Source organism: Aythya ferina, assembly GCF_964211825.1.
Source record: "Aythya ferina genome assembly, chromosome: 1".
Lineage (NCBI taxonomy): Eukaryota > Metazoa > Chordata > Aves > Anseriformes > Anatidae > Aythya > Aythya ferina.
The window spans coordinates 92,490,543-92,506,404 of NC_140296.1; the positions used below are offsets into that span (position 1 = coordinate 92,490,543).

The 15,862-nt window shown below is 48.7% G+C and overlaps 1 protein-coding gene across 3 annotated transcripts in view; it reads right to left on the bottom strand.

The window, feature by feature from the left end:
* The window catches only part of PDE9A (phosphodiesterase 9A), a 41,391-nt gene extending 35,083 nt beyond the window's left edge, over nt 1-6,308 (bottom strand). The window contains exon 1 of one of the 3 annotated variants that reach the window (XM_084530513.1): nt 6,169-6,308. In XM_084530513.1, the coding sequence (XP_084386639.1) occupies nt 6,169-6,237 (69 nt within the window). In that variant the 5' untranslated portion in view covers nt 6,238-6,308. The remainder of the gene's footprint in view (nt 1-6,168) is intronic. The other 2 variants (XM_084530514.1, XM_084530517.1) reach the window with 2 other exon arrangements.
* Nucleotides 6,309-15,862: the final 9,554 nt, after the last annotated feature.

Sequence of the window (15,862 nt, forward strand, 5' to 3'; positions counted from 1 at the left end):
CTCATTTTTCTAGGCAAGTAAGCAAATAGATCTTCCTCAAAAAATAGTCCCGAGTACCTACCTTATCAGGCATGGCTCTTGACATTCAACAGAAGCCTTACCTAACACCCCACATCTAAACATCTCCCAGGCTTCTCATTCATGGAATTCAGATGCAAGTATTATAGCATGAGCCCAGCTATCTCCAAACTGTCCATTCTTTATTTCTCGCACTAATTAACAGTAGATATTTGGAAAACCACTCCATTTTTCTGCGCTCAAGTGTTAAACAGTATTAAAAATAGTTTGCCAGCTTTGCCATCTGTTTGATGCAGTAGGAGCTTTGCTAAGAGGAGAAAAGAAAATAAATGTGTGTATGTGCACAGGCTTGTGTGGGAAAGAAAAAATGAGTGCCCTTGCCGAAGAATCCTAACAGAAATTAAAACTGCCTGAGCTCTCCAGACCCTGCCTGTGTTAGGCAGTGACGAACAGGGCAGATTTTTTATTTTCAATGGCCAGAGTGCTGCAGCCCTGCTGGTTCACACCTACCTTTGAGCCGCGGAGCAACATTCATTTCAACACGGCACCTACATGAAACGTACCAGTGGGGTTTGTCTGACGTAGCTCAAAACATCTACGTGCTGGATGTCTCATCCATGCTGCTCAGCTAGGCACCTGCTATTGCTGGTAGAGGACCACTTCCAAAGGGAAAGTCAGCCCACGCATCTCCAAAATCCAGTCTAGGATGGGATGAATCATCCTCTGGAGATACCGCCTGCCTCCCCAGTGCCTGTGGGGGAACCTACATGACTAGCTTGGAGCAGTCACCACTGACTTTTAGATGACTGTGGTTTATGTTTAAGTGGAGTGAATCCCCTTAGTTCCCTAATTATATACATTACCCTAAAAAGAGAAACAGGAGCCAGACAGAGCTGATGCATCAGGATCCTGAGGCATGTGGTTGTATGGCAAGCTGCAATTCCCATCCTTTATAACATTCCTGAACAGAAAGCTATGAGAAAGGAGATTTTTCTCTTTTTAGGAAAAAAATACAACGATATGTGGTGATTCCCCTTGGGCAATCTTGGACATCCATTGAGAAGGACAGTATGACAGAGGTGGTCTCTGACACTATAAGTAAGGATTTCATCACTTTATAGAGTTGTTGGGGTTGTAGAGGAAAGAGGTTACATTAAAGAGAACCTTGTGCACCCTACTGACTCCACCAAAGGACATATTGACAGTATCCAGTCTTTCAGCAATAATGACTAGTGGCAGAATACAACCAGGAACCAGCAAGGCAGATTTGGTGATGCTGAGCGGAAAGTTTCTTCGTTTCTACAGCAGATATGGAAACATTTCAACCTTTGACGATTAACTAAAATGTTTATATTTTAGCTTCTGTTAACACAGAAAGGGCACAGAATTGCTTCTAATGGAGTACTAAATGCAATTAACCCTGTAGCACATTAATGCATTAGGCTTGAAATGTTTCATAAACTGGGTGATAAAGATGCTTTAGGACCAAATGTCCTCACTAAATGTGAGCTAAGCTGGGCTGCTTGTCTCAAAAATACTAACAAAAATAATGCTGCCTGATGTTCCAACATGCTTGATAATGTTGGGCTGGTAGAAGTATGATATTAGTCAACAGAGTCAGGAAAAGCAGTGAGAGGTGAAAGGCCAGTCTGCAGCTGTAGAAGTTAGCCAGAAAGGTGCTAGAAACAAGGTGCTTTGTCTTGTTTGTACTACACCAAAAGAGGCTCACATAAATAACGTAAGCTTCAATGGTTTGCTTGTCCAAATCCTTCAGTAACACTAGCAGGAGGGTGTTAAATTTATGCTTTGTCTTGGCTAAAGTGAGCATGGACTGCAATAGGCTACATCTGTCCACAGAAGACTTCCTGGTGGATGGACACAGAAGGATGATGGAGCTGTGCTGGAATTACAGAGCTGTGCTGGGATTGTGGCTTGGCCTCCTACGTGCTCAGAGGACGCACACTGGAGAGGAAAGATGGGAGGAAAGGGGACAGAGGTCTCAAGTATGACATTTTCTCTCAGTTTTTTAAAAGCCTGTTTTGAGGCCATTATTACTCTCTCAGATGTTTACATACTCTTTAGGTGCTGTAACGTGATGGAGTCAGACGGAACCTGCTGTTTATTTTTTGCTGCTTTGCAATGAGGTGGCCAGGCAGAGCAGCCCCAAGAGGTGTCCACGTCCTGACTGCCCGTGACTTCCTCCTCTGCACACCCTGGTGTATCACCCTAAAAACCAACGTGTATTGTGCTAAATCCTTCATCTGAACAGACACGGGACAAAGACGTGGGCAGCACAGAGCATGCTGGTCCCCTGTGCCAAGAAAGTCACGGGGATGTCTTGCAGCAATTAGGGGTGCGAAGACTCTTAATGGCCTCAAACTCATCATCATGTCACTATTTTTCTGCCGGGTTTTGTTTTTAATCTGAATCCAGTTCGGCGTGTTAAAAATAGCACGGCGAGCTTTGGAAAAATCTGTTGGGTTTGCTGGAGTCTAGGCATTTATACCACAGTGGCTGTTGCTCTAATTAAAAAGAAAAGCTCACATGACAGAAATTATTCCTATGCCCTGACATTTCAGTGCAATAACTGCAGCACCAGAACCCAATCTTCGCTTTGTTCTGCTCTTCGTGGACCTCGGGCCAAGGGGAGCAAGAGCTGTGGGTATCTCGTTGTGCTGCTTGACGGGCCAGCACAGTAGACGCTGAGAAAGGTTGGAGTCAATACATTTCCCAGAGGAAAAGAAAGCTAATTTCTCTGCTCAGCATCCAGAATGACTCAGTAAACCAGCAAAATGACTCCAAAATTCTTGATTCGCTTTCTGACAGGGAAGAAATATCACCCTGAGTGATCTCCTTGAATCTCTGACAAAAGCGGCAGTCTTTCTCATTTTTCCAGTTCATTCAGGCTCTGTAGGCTTCTGACTTTCCATCCTTGTTACAAATATGATGTTGATTAAGACACTGGAAACAGAAATCCTCTCAAGACAAGCATTTTCTCAGAAGAACGCCTTACGACTGTGTGAACAAAGCCACCACCCTGTGACATTTGAAAACAAGAGCCATAAAGCCACCCACCTGGGAATGTGGCCACTGGCTGCTTCTGCTTTCTCACCACTTTAATCTCAAAGGTCAAAACCAAATGATCCCCAGTAGTTTCTGTGTGGAAAAAATAAAAATAAAAACGAGCATGAGCTCTGTGCTGGTGGACTTTTAATTCAAAACAGACTCGACAGGATTTTTTCTTAAAAAAGAAGCCAAAGGGTTAATGACATTATGAAGGCTAATAATGCCGCAGAGATGCTGTTGGTGGCTTGCTCAAGTTTTTCAAGGCAAACCTCACTTCTCCACTGGCAGACCGGGGGGCTTGAGTGCTTGACCCCATCTAGTGGCACTCCAGGATTGAGGAGAAATCCCTGCCCACCGTGGTCTTGTGAGGTCTCCTTATCTTCTGTGAAACGAGGGCACCGTTCCCCAATCCACCGTCTTCTCCTTCAGCTGGCAGCAATCCTGGCTGTGTACAAGTGGGACACGGACGTGTTTCTCAGGTGTGTGAAGCCCTGGACATGCATGCAAAGTACAGAGGAGGGTGGGTGACCAGGCAAGTGGCTTATGAACTTCTGAACGTCTCTGGGCAAGAACATCCTTTAGAAATAGGTAAATCCAGCAGTGCTGATTTCCCCAGGTGTGCATCCACATCGTGTAGGCACTGATTAGGAGGGGCATCATGCCAAAACCCCATTTTTCAATCAGCCCCAAGAACAAATGGCCTCTTTGAAGCGGGTCTGTGCAGGGCACCGGTTCAGCACACAGCTGTAGTGCTGCTAAGCCTTTGATCTTCCTTCTCCAGCAGCCTTGGCAGGGCTGTCCCCTCCACCTCGTGCTTCAGTTGTGGTTCTGCCTCCACCAGGTCAGCAGGTGGCCACTCTACAGGGGCTCTGGTCCTCTGTTCCTTGGCCAGCACAATGCTATTAGCAGGCCAAAGCCTTCTCCTGGTGGACACAGAAGCCAGACTTTTGATTGTGAGCACCCACAACGACATTCCTGCTGGAGTCATTCCCTTCCACGTGTCCATTCAACCCCAGCAAACCCTCCTCCAGCTCCAACCATCGCTGCAAACCACCAAGCCACGTCCCTTTGCCTTCCCCACTCGTGCCTCTCTGGACCCGATGACACACAAACCTACTTAGCTTAGTTCAGCTCTTGCTGCAGAGCATTTTCAGGTGCTCATCTGCAACGTGCGGGCTCCCAGGAGTGGTGGCATGCAGCCCGTGGGGCCTGCGTTGTCCCTTCATTCGCTCCAGCACAGAGGGGAAATCACATCTTCCAAAATCAGCAGCACACCCCGAGGTCACACTGGTTTAAGGTGCGGTAGAAACACAAAACTGACTCTTAGTAATTGCCACCATGACTAATCGTCCCTGTAGCCTGGCCAGTCCTGGCCACAGCACAGCTCTGCCATGTCCAGCAAGCCGCTTGCAAGTTGGAGCTGAGCCCTTTCAAACTCAGCAAGCTCTGCTGTAACGAAGCTCATACCTCATTATCGGCTCAGCATTGATTTAATGAGTTCCCTTTAGAAGTCTCAAATATTGCATTCCTCAGAAGATTAAGGGCTGCTTTTTTTTTCTTTTTTTTTTTTTTCTTTTTTTTTTTTTTTTTTTCTCCAAGGGATGTTGTTACAGAGGAGGCATGAGGATCTGAGATAATGCCCTGCTTACCCCTGGGTGAACCCCATTTACTTGGTATTTTTATAGCAGGACTCCTTCCAAACATTGCACAGATGGAATTTCACATCTGACAAAAGAAACAGATAACATTTATCGAGCAAAAAAAAAAAAAACTTAATGCCGCCCGAGTTTGCATTTGCTTGCTCATGCGGCTGTGCCTCTTCTACGCTTTCAGTGACAAAAGTGCTCTCCAGAGACTGGCTCTGTGAAAATGCTCTTTTAAAAACAAACAAAAAAAAAACCCACAAAAATAACTGACAAGCCAAATAAAACCAGCCAAACCCAGTGGTGATGGCAAACGGTGTGATTTACTAACACCTACAGAAGTGCTCCGTACGCTCTCAGAAGAGCAGAACTCCCCAGGGTCCCGTTCCTGATGGCCGGCTCCACGGCGGTGCTGCTGGTGGCGGGGTGTCCCCCGGGCAGTGACAGAGGGGACCGTGGGCAGTGGAGGCACGCGGGGCAGGGCACGGCTGAGCTCTGCCTCTGCCCTGTTCCTGTGGTCATTCATACACAGGAGAGGAGGGAAGGGGAAGGGCATCTCTGCTGGTTTCTTTTTCAAAGAGAGAGGCACGGCACGGCTGGATGAAACGACAACTTGGAGCCGGAGCACAAAGGATGGGTATTTGAATTTTGCAAGTCAGAGCTTACTTGTGAGCCTCTCGGTGGCTTTCGCTCTGTTTTATAAAAGGCACTCGGTCTGTGGCCAAGGAACTGCCGTCAGAAAGAAGAAAAAGAGGACTGACTTACAAAAACACGGAGGCGTTTCCCAGCTTAAAAGCGGTGGGCTCTCTGCTCTACGGTGTGAGCTCTCCCCTTCAGCCAGAACACATTTTCCCCTGCCGTTTCCCCTGTGCTGCGAACCGTGGCTAAGCAAACAAGGCAGACTAACCGGAGTCCAAGATTTGATTAACATCCATCGACATTTTACAACCGGCTTCACAAGGGCGCTGGGGCCCCGCGGCACCGCAGCCGCACAGCAGCACCCGGCACCTGCCCGCCCTGTAACTTCCCACTAGGAAAGCACCCGTCCTACAAGCCCACTGGTGGGCAATCCCAAAACAGCTCCGTGCTCTCCAGCTGCGGTGTCCGGGCTCAAAGCCCGGGGAACACCTCTCCGCCAGCAAAACTTTGCAAACACGTCAGGAGGCTGCTCTCGGAGAGGCGTCCTGCAACGCTGCGAAACTCCTGCGTAGGCAGCGAGCGCCGGCAGCACCGGGTGCTCGCAGGCTGCCAGCAGCCCCTTCCCCTTTAAATTAAAATCTGTGTCCAAAAGCAGAAGCTGCTGGAGACCCCCCCTCCCTTTCAAAAGAGGCTTGGAGCCACGCGTCTCGCTCGCCTCGCAGAAAGAGGACACCCAGCAAGCACAGCCTGCAGCCGCCGCTGCGGCCGGAGACGCCACTTTGCGAGAAAACAGCACGAGTACCTTTTGAATTCTTCCATCAACATCCAAATAAATACACTTGGGCCGGTAAGTGGAGGAGGCAGATCCCATCTTGCTACAGCCGGGCTTTGGCTGGGCCTTTTCCCAGCGTCAAACAGAGCGGAAAACAAGGCTCAGCCCCACCAAGCCGAGCCACCGCTGCCTGGCAGTTTGGTGTCCCTGCTCCTCTGTGTCCCACTGCACTCTCATTCTGGGGAGGTCCCTCCTCTAACGTGCACGCATTTTGCTGTGTCTCCGTCTCTCTGCCACCTCCTTTTAGTCGTGCTCCCCTCCGCATCCAGCTGCCTTGGGCAGGCAGGGATGCGGCTCCAGATGCTCTCCCGAAGTGCCCTCTCCATTCCCATGGCAACAGCCCCCTTCTGCTCTCGGGCTGGGAGCTGCGGGCTCGCAGGCACACAGGCAGCGCCGAGCAGCACTCACTGATGGGGGGAAACCTCCTCCATCGTTTTTACCCTGAAACGGGAGCGGGGTTGCTAAATTTGGACCCTTTTCAGGGAGCTTCCCGCAGGCTGCCAGCGGGCTCCCAGCCCTGCTGTGCGCTGGAGATGCCCTTAGACCCCCACTGCAGCCAGGGCTGGGGCTGTCTCTGCACAAAGCCGGCAGCTTGATTTCCACAGCCCTCCTGTTACCTAGCTGGGAAGAAAAAGCAGGAGCTGTAAAGGCAGCAGCACCAGAAGCACAAAGGACACGCAAAGCCCACGCTCTCGCCCTGTGCCACCCCTGCGGCGAAGGCATGTGCTGCTGAGGGGGACGCGAAGCATCCTGGCAAGCGTGGCCCTCGTTTGAAGGTGTAGCTAAAAAAACGAGGAGGAAAAGAGGGGAAAGCACCCGATGGCTGACTCTCTGAGCGGATGCCAGGTGCCATCTGCTGCGTGTTTGCACTGCTCTTCAGTGCCCGCGCCTGCTGGGAGCTGAAGGAGCAGCGTTGGGTGAGGCTGGGTCACGGAGGGGAGCGGGTTTGGGGACAGCTGCTCCTCTGCCCTTGCACGGCACAGGCGGTGTGTCTGGCTGTGAGCACACAGAGTGGCCAGGACCAGCTCGTTCTGGCACCATTAGTGGTGTTTTCTGAGGCTGCTGATGGAGGAGCTCCAGGAAGATGTCCTGGTGTCCCTTGTGCCGGAGCCTGGCAGAGCTCGGCTTGTGGGAGAGGGTTCAATGGGGGCTCGGGCTGCCTTCCCTGCCCAAACTGAAGCCTGGCACCAGCCAACCCATGGGGGAGACCAGTGAGGTTCTGCAGGCTCCACAGCATGTGGCAGTCCTTTTAGAAGAGAGTCCTGTATGGCTATCCCTCAGGCTACCCCACCAGCTATTTCACAGGCTGTCCCATTAATTATCCCATTTACTATCCCGTCAGCTACATCATAGGCTACCCTGCAAGCAGCCCCTCTCTATTTGGGGGTGGTCAGACAAGGTCACAAATCCACTGCAGGGTTTGATGGCACTTGCTGAGGTATCTAACAATCAGAACCTCACACCAGTAAGCATCTGCCCTTTGGTTTCTGTTTTAAAAAGAGACCAGCTTCTCCAGCCAGGAAAAAGACTGGTTCCAAAATCAAGCTGATGATCCCATTCCTGCCTCTCCATTTTCAACATTTTACAACAGCTCATCAGCTGGGCTAGATCCTGCCCTGCAGGAGAAGTGCCTTTGGGCAAGGACAAGGAGGAAAAACCTCTGGTTTCGTGCAAAGTGTAGGAGGTACCTACCTCAGTGCCCTTGGAGGGGAGTGATGGGGGTGTAAGGTTGTGTTTGGAGATGCTTCCTGAACCACTGGGATTGGGAGTGTGTGGCCAGGCCTCATGGTGCTGATGGGTGGCTGGTTAATAACTCAACCATTTTAAGGAAAGTCATGTATTTTGAACTAAGAAAAAGAAGCAGACAATGAAAAAAGTCAATTTTTTTTTCTTTACCTACTCCGTACTTAAGCCTCTCAGCTGCCTCCTTGGCTCACTAACCTTTTATTTCCTTCATCTGCAGCGTCTCTTGCACGTGTCTGCCTTGCTCCACACTCCCACAGAGCCTTGTCTTACTGCTTGGTCTCTCCACCTCGCTCCCCTCAAACTTACTGAAACACCTGGTTGCCCGTGGGGTGGTGATGGCTTTCCCTTTGCTCCCTCAGCTCCTCTTTTCTCCCTATTTCATCCCATTGTCTCTCTCCTTTCCTCGGGAGTTTTGCCACTCCTTAAGGACTTTTCTCCACCACAAACATGAGGCAGGGTCAAGTCAATATAGGAATTAGTTTTGCATGGCAGTAAAGCTGCTAATGGCTAAACTGATGGTTATACCAGTGTAAGCTCCTCCATCACGTCCATGGCAGAACACGGCTGACTTTTGCACTCCAGCTTTAACTCCCTTTCATACTCCTACGGGAAGCGTAGGACTTTCTGTATACGGAAATTTTAGCTTGCTTCTTTGCACGTTTATTTTTGTTATGCACTGCCAGGTTTCCACAGGACCTGGCCTGGAAATGATCATATTTAATGCTAATCACAGAATGAGTGATTGCTAATACCATGACCTTTCTATGATCTGCCTATCTGGGCCCCAAAAACCTGCACTCAGGCATTCACCATGCAGCAGCTCAGCTTCCAAACTCACTCTTGGCTCCAGCCCTATTTCTCAGTCACCTCAGCCCATCCCCAAACCACGTTGTGCAGCCACGGGTGTCCCAGTGTCCTTGTCAAGCCCTCTTGAACATGGGCTGAAAGGGATCTGCAGCATCTCCTGGCATGGCTGGTCCAGGGGGACCGGTTGGAGACACACAGCCCTTTGGGCTGGAGAGGTGGCATTATTCACTGCAGGTGCAGTCTTGCTCCTTAATACAACAGTGCTGGCCACTGCCATGAAAATATGGCCCACATTATGGTAAAAAATACTGTTAAAAAATTCTGGTAGCATTGGTTCTTGCTCGTGTCTCGTAACTCGCCAGCTCAAAGCATGGGGAAGACAAATAGGAAGCACTGTTAGGTCCCAAACTCTTACATCGTGTCCTTTTTCACAGGCCCTACAACAGCGGCACAGTTGACCCCAGGTCCTGACTTTGCTCAGGGCACTTTGCATCACCTCTCCTGGCTCCCTCTGCCTGCCAGGGTGAGCAGGGCCTCGGGCACTGCGGGCGCAGAGAGCTGTGGCTGCCTGCAGACAGATTTGACTGCATCCTCTTTGACTGCTGCAACCCAGCAGGCTCTCCTGTGTTTTTTCAGGCTCCCGTCCCTCTCTACCTTCCCTTTTCCACATCTTCCCTGAATTTCTCAGTCCCCTCCCATCTCTGTAACCCTGCTCCCTGTTCCTAGCCCTTCATCTAAAGTATTTTCATGGAGTCGCGAGTACCCAAGCGCCTTGCAATCTTGCTGTCAGCACCGCCGTATGCCGTATGAGGCATGCAGTCCATGTGCGCATACACAGACCCTAGCTGACCACTAATGGTAGATGTAGCCAGCATGTTGGAGCCCTGGTGCAGAGCTTCTGGGAAAGCCCAGCTATAAAAGCTGTTTTCATAAGGTTGTGGAAGAAATTAGCAGGCCCAACTGGAACCTTCAATAGCTGATGGGGAAAAAATAAATGAAATTAACTGTGTCTGGAGTCACTTGCGAGATCATTCAGAGGGCTGGGAGCCAAGGAGTGGAAAAGTAAATTCCCTCTACTGGACAAGATTGGCTCACGCTCTTGGCAAGAAAGCCTGAGTGGGGGACCAGAGCCCGTGCTCCCAAAGAGGAGGTAAGCGACACACGGCTCTATTTAAAGAAAACTGCCTGGCATTTTACACATCGCATGAAAGCGAAGTTACCTCAGATGCATATTCTGGGAGGCAGCCATCTGAGCAGCTCGGTGCTGCTCTGTGGCTCAGTGCAAATCGTCTCATTCCATCTTTCTGACAAGCAGACCTCAGACATCCCGAAGTTTGGAGACAGCTCAAGGACTAATGAAGGGTTGCTAATGCTGGTGCCAGCCTGGCACAGCATGCCTAAGATATGCATGGGATGGGGGTCTGGGGGAAAGAGGTCTGTGTGCCTTTGGGTCTGGGTGAAAGGGATGCTTTGGGCAGAGAGCTTGGCATCACCTTGAGCAGTCGGAGAAGGACAAGCAACCACTGATACTGGTTTAGGTCTGAGTGGCCACATGAACATCTGTGGGTCAGTATAAAGGGACTTTGAACAACCCTTTGCAGCACACAAGAAATGAAACACTGTTTTAACGTGATTTTTAAAATACGTGTTTTCATAGATAGCAGGATAATACCTCACACATATAAAATTTTTCCACAATGTACATATTTGCTGATATATATCCTGTTTGCATACAGCATTCAGTGCTGTTGCCATTAAAGGGCAGAAGCCCGTTGTATTTTCTTCATACAGCAGATTAAAGGGGCTCATCTTTTAGCGTAGGAGCCTGCAAGAGAGCCATGGATACCGTGTGAAAAGGATGACAAAAGACTGTAGGCCCAGGTAGTACAGGAAGTGTCTGACCTGCTTCACCAGAGAGCTGAAGGCTGTACGAAATACGGAAACTTCTAACACTCCTGCAGTTTCTGAAACCATGTTGAGTTCAGTGACGCTGCTCCCCGGGAGCGTTACCTAGACAATCGCCCATTATGTGCCTCTCCATTAGCATTGTCACCATTTCTGACAGTCACAGGTCACGGCCACAGCAAGTCAGAAGATTGGATGAGAGATCATTAGTGCCTGCTTTCAAATAACACATTTCTCATTTTTCTTTTTACTTGCCTCCTGATTTCTGAACCTGGCTGTTCATCCAGGTCATGTACGTGAGCTTTCGTCTACAACTCTGAGAGCCAGAGATGTTAGCCAAGGAACAAAATCGAACCGGGATTTTCATGCCATAATAAGGCTCCAGTTCCTGAGGAAAACAGTAAATGTCATACAATTAATGGTTCGGTCAGGAGAAAGGGCAGCACTGAAGTATTACAGAAAATGAAACGGAAGCAGCTTAGGGTGAGGGTGGGTCTCTCAAGAAAACTGAGGTGTTTTTTTGGTCAATATCTTTAAATACCCTTTTGCTGTCCTCCATTTGATTCTGCCCCACACAGCCTCCTCCTAACTTTTCACTGTGGTGTTCGGTCTCATGCCACACACCCTTCCCGTCCTGCACCCTCCTGCGCGCATGTGTGGTGCCAGGTGAACCCCAAGACTGATAACATTTATTTCAAGGTGTGAACATTAAAGTCCAAGATTTTGCCAGAGATAAAGAAAAGCAGCTCACAACTGCTTCCCTTCCTACCTCCCACACAAGCATGTGCAATGTCCAAGAAGCCCACCCAGCCTCCAGCCACCAGGGCAGTGTGTCCAGGCCACCTGCCCAGCAGCCAGATGCCATGGACTGAGCCCAGATTTTAGGCCCAGGACCAGCTGTAATGACACGGAGGACAAGGGACACTAGCTTCCAAGTCCTCCTCACATCTCATGGGTTATTCCTGGGTTGGTGGCCATGTGCAGGGTTTGGATGTGTCTTCTGCACCCTTCTGGGGCTGGCAGTGATCAGCCTCTCCAGCCCTTGTCCCACCTCTGGGAGTCATCAGGTCTCATCACTGCTCTTCACCTCCAGGCCTGGGTCTCAGCCCATGGCCTTGTGTAACAACGGGTAGATGTCCTAGTATCCCAATGACCTGCTAAGCTGTCTGCCATGAATCACAAGCCATTTGGAGAGCCCCTTCCATTTCCTGGCACCCCTGGGGCTGTCCCACAGCCTCTCCTCTCTTCTCACAACTGCATGGGTAGCACGGGCCAAGGGTCCTGACCGCATGGCAATGTGCCTACAAGCTATGGGCACAGCAAACTGCACAACCCTGGACTGACCAGCAGCCATATGAGGGAAATCAGGGTTTGACAAGGGCCGTCACGAGAAGCCTTGACCACCAAGAGCAACTTTCCCCTTCAGGGGCACTGCTGTGGTGGTTTTTGGGTACACTGCCAGGAGAGCACCTCGGGGACCACCACCAGGGACAACCCCTGATGCCGTCCCTGACAGTCCACAGCTGCTGGCTTTTAGTGAGAAACTTCTCCCAGGGAGGTTTCATTAGTAGCTGGATCCTCTCCTGCCACTCTCCAGCACAGCCAAAGCTATGTCTCCATCCTAGTTTTTCATGGTCTCTCCTTTCCCTCCTTTCTTTCCTCTTTTTCCTTCTCCTTTGAGTGGATTTCCCTGAATTCACCTTGGACTCTTTTTTTTTTTTTTTTCTCTTCTTCTTCTTTTTCTTCTTTTTTTTTTTTTTTTTTTTTTTTTTTTTTTTTTTTTCCTTTTTAAAAAATCCTTATTCTTTCATTGTCAGTTCCTTCCCCACAGTCTGGACACTGGGCAGGGAGGTTTCCCCCTCCCTGAGTCTCGCCCTCTGCCCAAGCGTCTGATGGAAATGCACTGTTGGCTCTCGGCCGCTGTCTCATAAGAGAGGAATGAACTTTTCACAGACAGCAAACAAGTTTTCTGGTGAGAAGCTGAGAAGATCAAGAAACTTTCTGAACACATAGAAACAAAGCAAAACCCTAACAGCCCTCTGCTAAAAAGAGGAAAAATCTGTGGCCACCTCTGCTCTCCAACCCCACTCCTTTTCCCCACACTTTTACTCTGTTTTTGTTTCTCTTGCTCATTCTCTCATGTTTTCTGACCAGGGCTGTGCTCCTCACTACCTGTCCTGGTACCTTCCACCATGGCTGGGGGTGCTTCATGCCCTTCCCTTGTCCCATTTCATCCAAGGGATGCAGTTTCCCAACCATTTGCCATTAGTCTCTCCTGCCAGCGGTGCAGCCCCACTCGCCTCTGTCCCTCTGCCCAAGGAACAGTGCTAGAGAGCAGATAAAAAGCTGCAGAGCCAGAATTACTTTATCAGTAAAATAGGATTCCTACAGAGAAGCCAAGTCCTGCTTGCTTTGGAGCCTATGAGAGTTTGACCCTTGCGTTTGCTAGGGAGAAAGCCAAAGGCAATACATCACTTTGTTTTTCTTAATAAAATGGTGCATTTGGTCTGTTTCTATTTGTCTTCTACACATCCCTTCCCCTCCTCCAGGCCACCACCACCATGCTCATGGAGTGAGCAACCAAGATGGGAGCTGTATTTAACGAAATGTGCCTGGTTTGAGTGTGCATCTCTGTGTGAGGTGTGACTGGGTGAGTCTCTGCAAGCCTTTAAATTATGCCATGGGTTATGAACAACCCACCGCTGCACACAGCTGAGATGTGTGCTGGCTACCATAGATTACGTATTGCTATAGGCAACTGGAAGCTGGCAAATGTTGTCCCATTTGGCATGCTAAGTTTGCAGTTGAAACTAAATTTGGAGGAGTTGTGGACTCCCTTGAGGGCATAGAGGCCTTGCCAAGAGCTGGAGGGGATTGTGCTGCTCTGCACTGGTGCGGCCTTACCTCGAGTAGTGTGTGCAGTTTTGGGCACCACAGTATGAGAAGAACATAATACTATTATGCTATGAAAGAGTGTCCAAAGGAGGGCCACAAAGATGGTGAAGGGTGTAGAGAGCAAGATGTATGAGGAGCAGCTGAGGTCACTTGGTTTGTTCGGCCCCGAGCAGAGCAGGCTGAGGGGAAGCCTCATGGCAGCCTGCAGGTCCGTGTTGGCCAGCTTCAGCAACTGGCTCCACTGCATAAGGTAAAGGTTGATGAATGTAAGCTCAGCCAAGTCCTCCAGAGACCCAAAATCCATCACCATGCATCACTGTATGAAAACTTCCTGCCTTTGGCATCCATGCCCGGCTACCGCATCCCCCATGGAGGGCATCAGCTGCTACAGGAAGCTGTGGTACCTGCATGGGCAGAGCCCAGCAAAGGCTTTACACCATAATATAGATCCAGAATTTAATTCTGGGGGAACCAAACTAACATTCATGAAGGATTTGCTTGGGCAAACTTGCTTGTAAACAATCACATGTCACAGAATAAGAAAATTGCTGGAAAGGCATGCAGCAATGGAGCACTTACCAGATCCATTTTTTGGCATAAAAAATAAGACTAGTGATATAGTTGATCACAGGGTTGTTTGTTGTTGTTATTCTCAGCAAAACACATTTAAACGGGCAATTTCAACTCTGCCTGGAAAACACAGACAGCAAAAGCAACACAGAAGGGATGCGTAGGTGAGCATACTGGATGCTAGTCATTCATTTTGTCTGCTGTTATGGGCCTAGGAAAACTGATAAAACTGTGTATAGGAACCAGTCTGTGCTGAGGAATACCCTGTCCTTTCCGGTGACACACTCTGGAATGAGATTTAGATATTGCTTCAGCAGATGCATTACATTATTATGGGATTTCAAGCAGGCAAATATAGGAGCTTTGTTTTCCCTGCTGCTGAATGGCTTACATCATCTGTAACTTTCCTACCACGAGGGCTTATTTCAAACAACAGCGATGGGGAAATTATCCTGAGAACCAGACATGTTAGCTTTACTCTGACTGATCAGGGAATTTGATCAATTCCTCATTGTTAGGTGTTTAGCTGAAGAGGGATTTCATCCCCCTCACACAGAGCTGCTCCGTGCTGGCACCGAGCTGAATATGCCCACATTTTGATGGGGGTGACAGTCACTCCAGCACAGAGGACCCTGCACATCACTTCAGGACAGAGAGTATGTGTTCAATACATTTTTATGAGCTTTTCTATTATTTGCTAGAATGCTTTTTTGCTTTCACATAACTGGAAAGCTGCAGCCGGAGAAGAGGGAGGATTCCCAACAAGGATTCCCAACAAGGATTCCCAACAGTGATAGCTAAGTCAAAACCCTCTGTTACATAGTTATTAGCCCCAGATATCAGTGGAAAACCAAACATGCAGATTCTGTCATGGAACAACACAACATTCAGATGTTTCCTACCAGATGATAGGAATGATTTAATAATAGCTTCAGAACCTGCTGTACTTATTAAGCTAAAGTCTCACGTGGCCTGCAGCAAAATTGGATGACTCAGACTCAAACATAATACTCTGTCCTCTGCAGCAGAAATAAGAGCATTGTGTTTGGCAGAGGAATCAGAAGAAACCCACTCCTTCCTAAACCTAAACTTTACCCTGGATGCTATTTGGCTGCTCCAGAACTCAGGAGTTATCGACTATTATTTATTTATTTATTTATTTATTTATTTATTTATTTTTAAAGCTAGGCTTCCCATACCTACTGGGCAGTGAAGTCCATCTCTCTTTCAGCTTGATCCTGACTCATGCTGTAACTCATGTATATATATATATACACACACACACACACAAATGCATCTTCATCCCTCTTGATTTAGCATATGAACTCAGGCTGCTGCTTTGAGTTCTGACCTCAATGCAAGCTGCTGCTGGTTTCTGAATAACCTGAGAAATTCAGGCCACCTGTTAAGGATTTGGGTACCAGATAAACTTAAAAACTGCAGTGCCCAAGATGGCAAGGACATTTAAAATTTTTGAATTCTCCAAATGTTTGCTCCTGAGCTACGCAAGTGAAAGGAGAATGACATCCTAGAAAAAACATCCTGAGGTATTAGATCTTTACTGTAGCCTGTCAGTACAATTGCTAAAGTACTAACAGTTAGAAAAGGCTAAGCATCTCACTGTAACTCCACTCTGCCACAGTTCATCTGTCTAATACAATCTCTCCACGGTTTTACCTGCTGTGAATCTTTATGTGCAACAAACAACAGAAATTAACTTGGTCAGAGATCGCAGGCCACA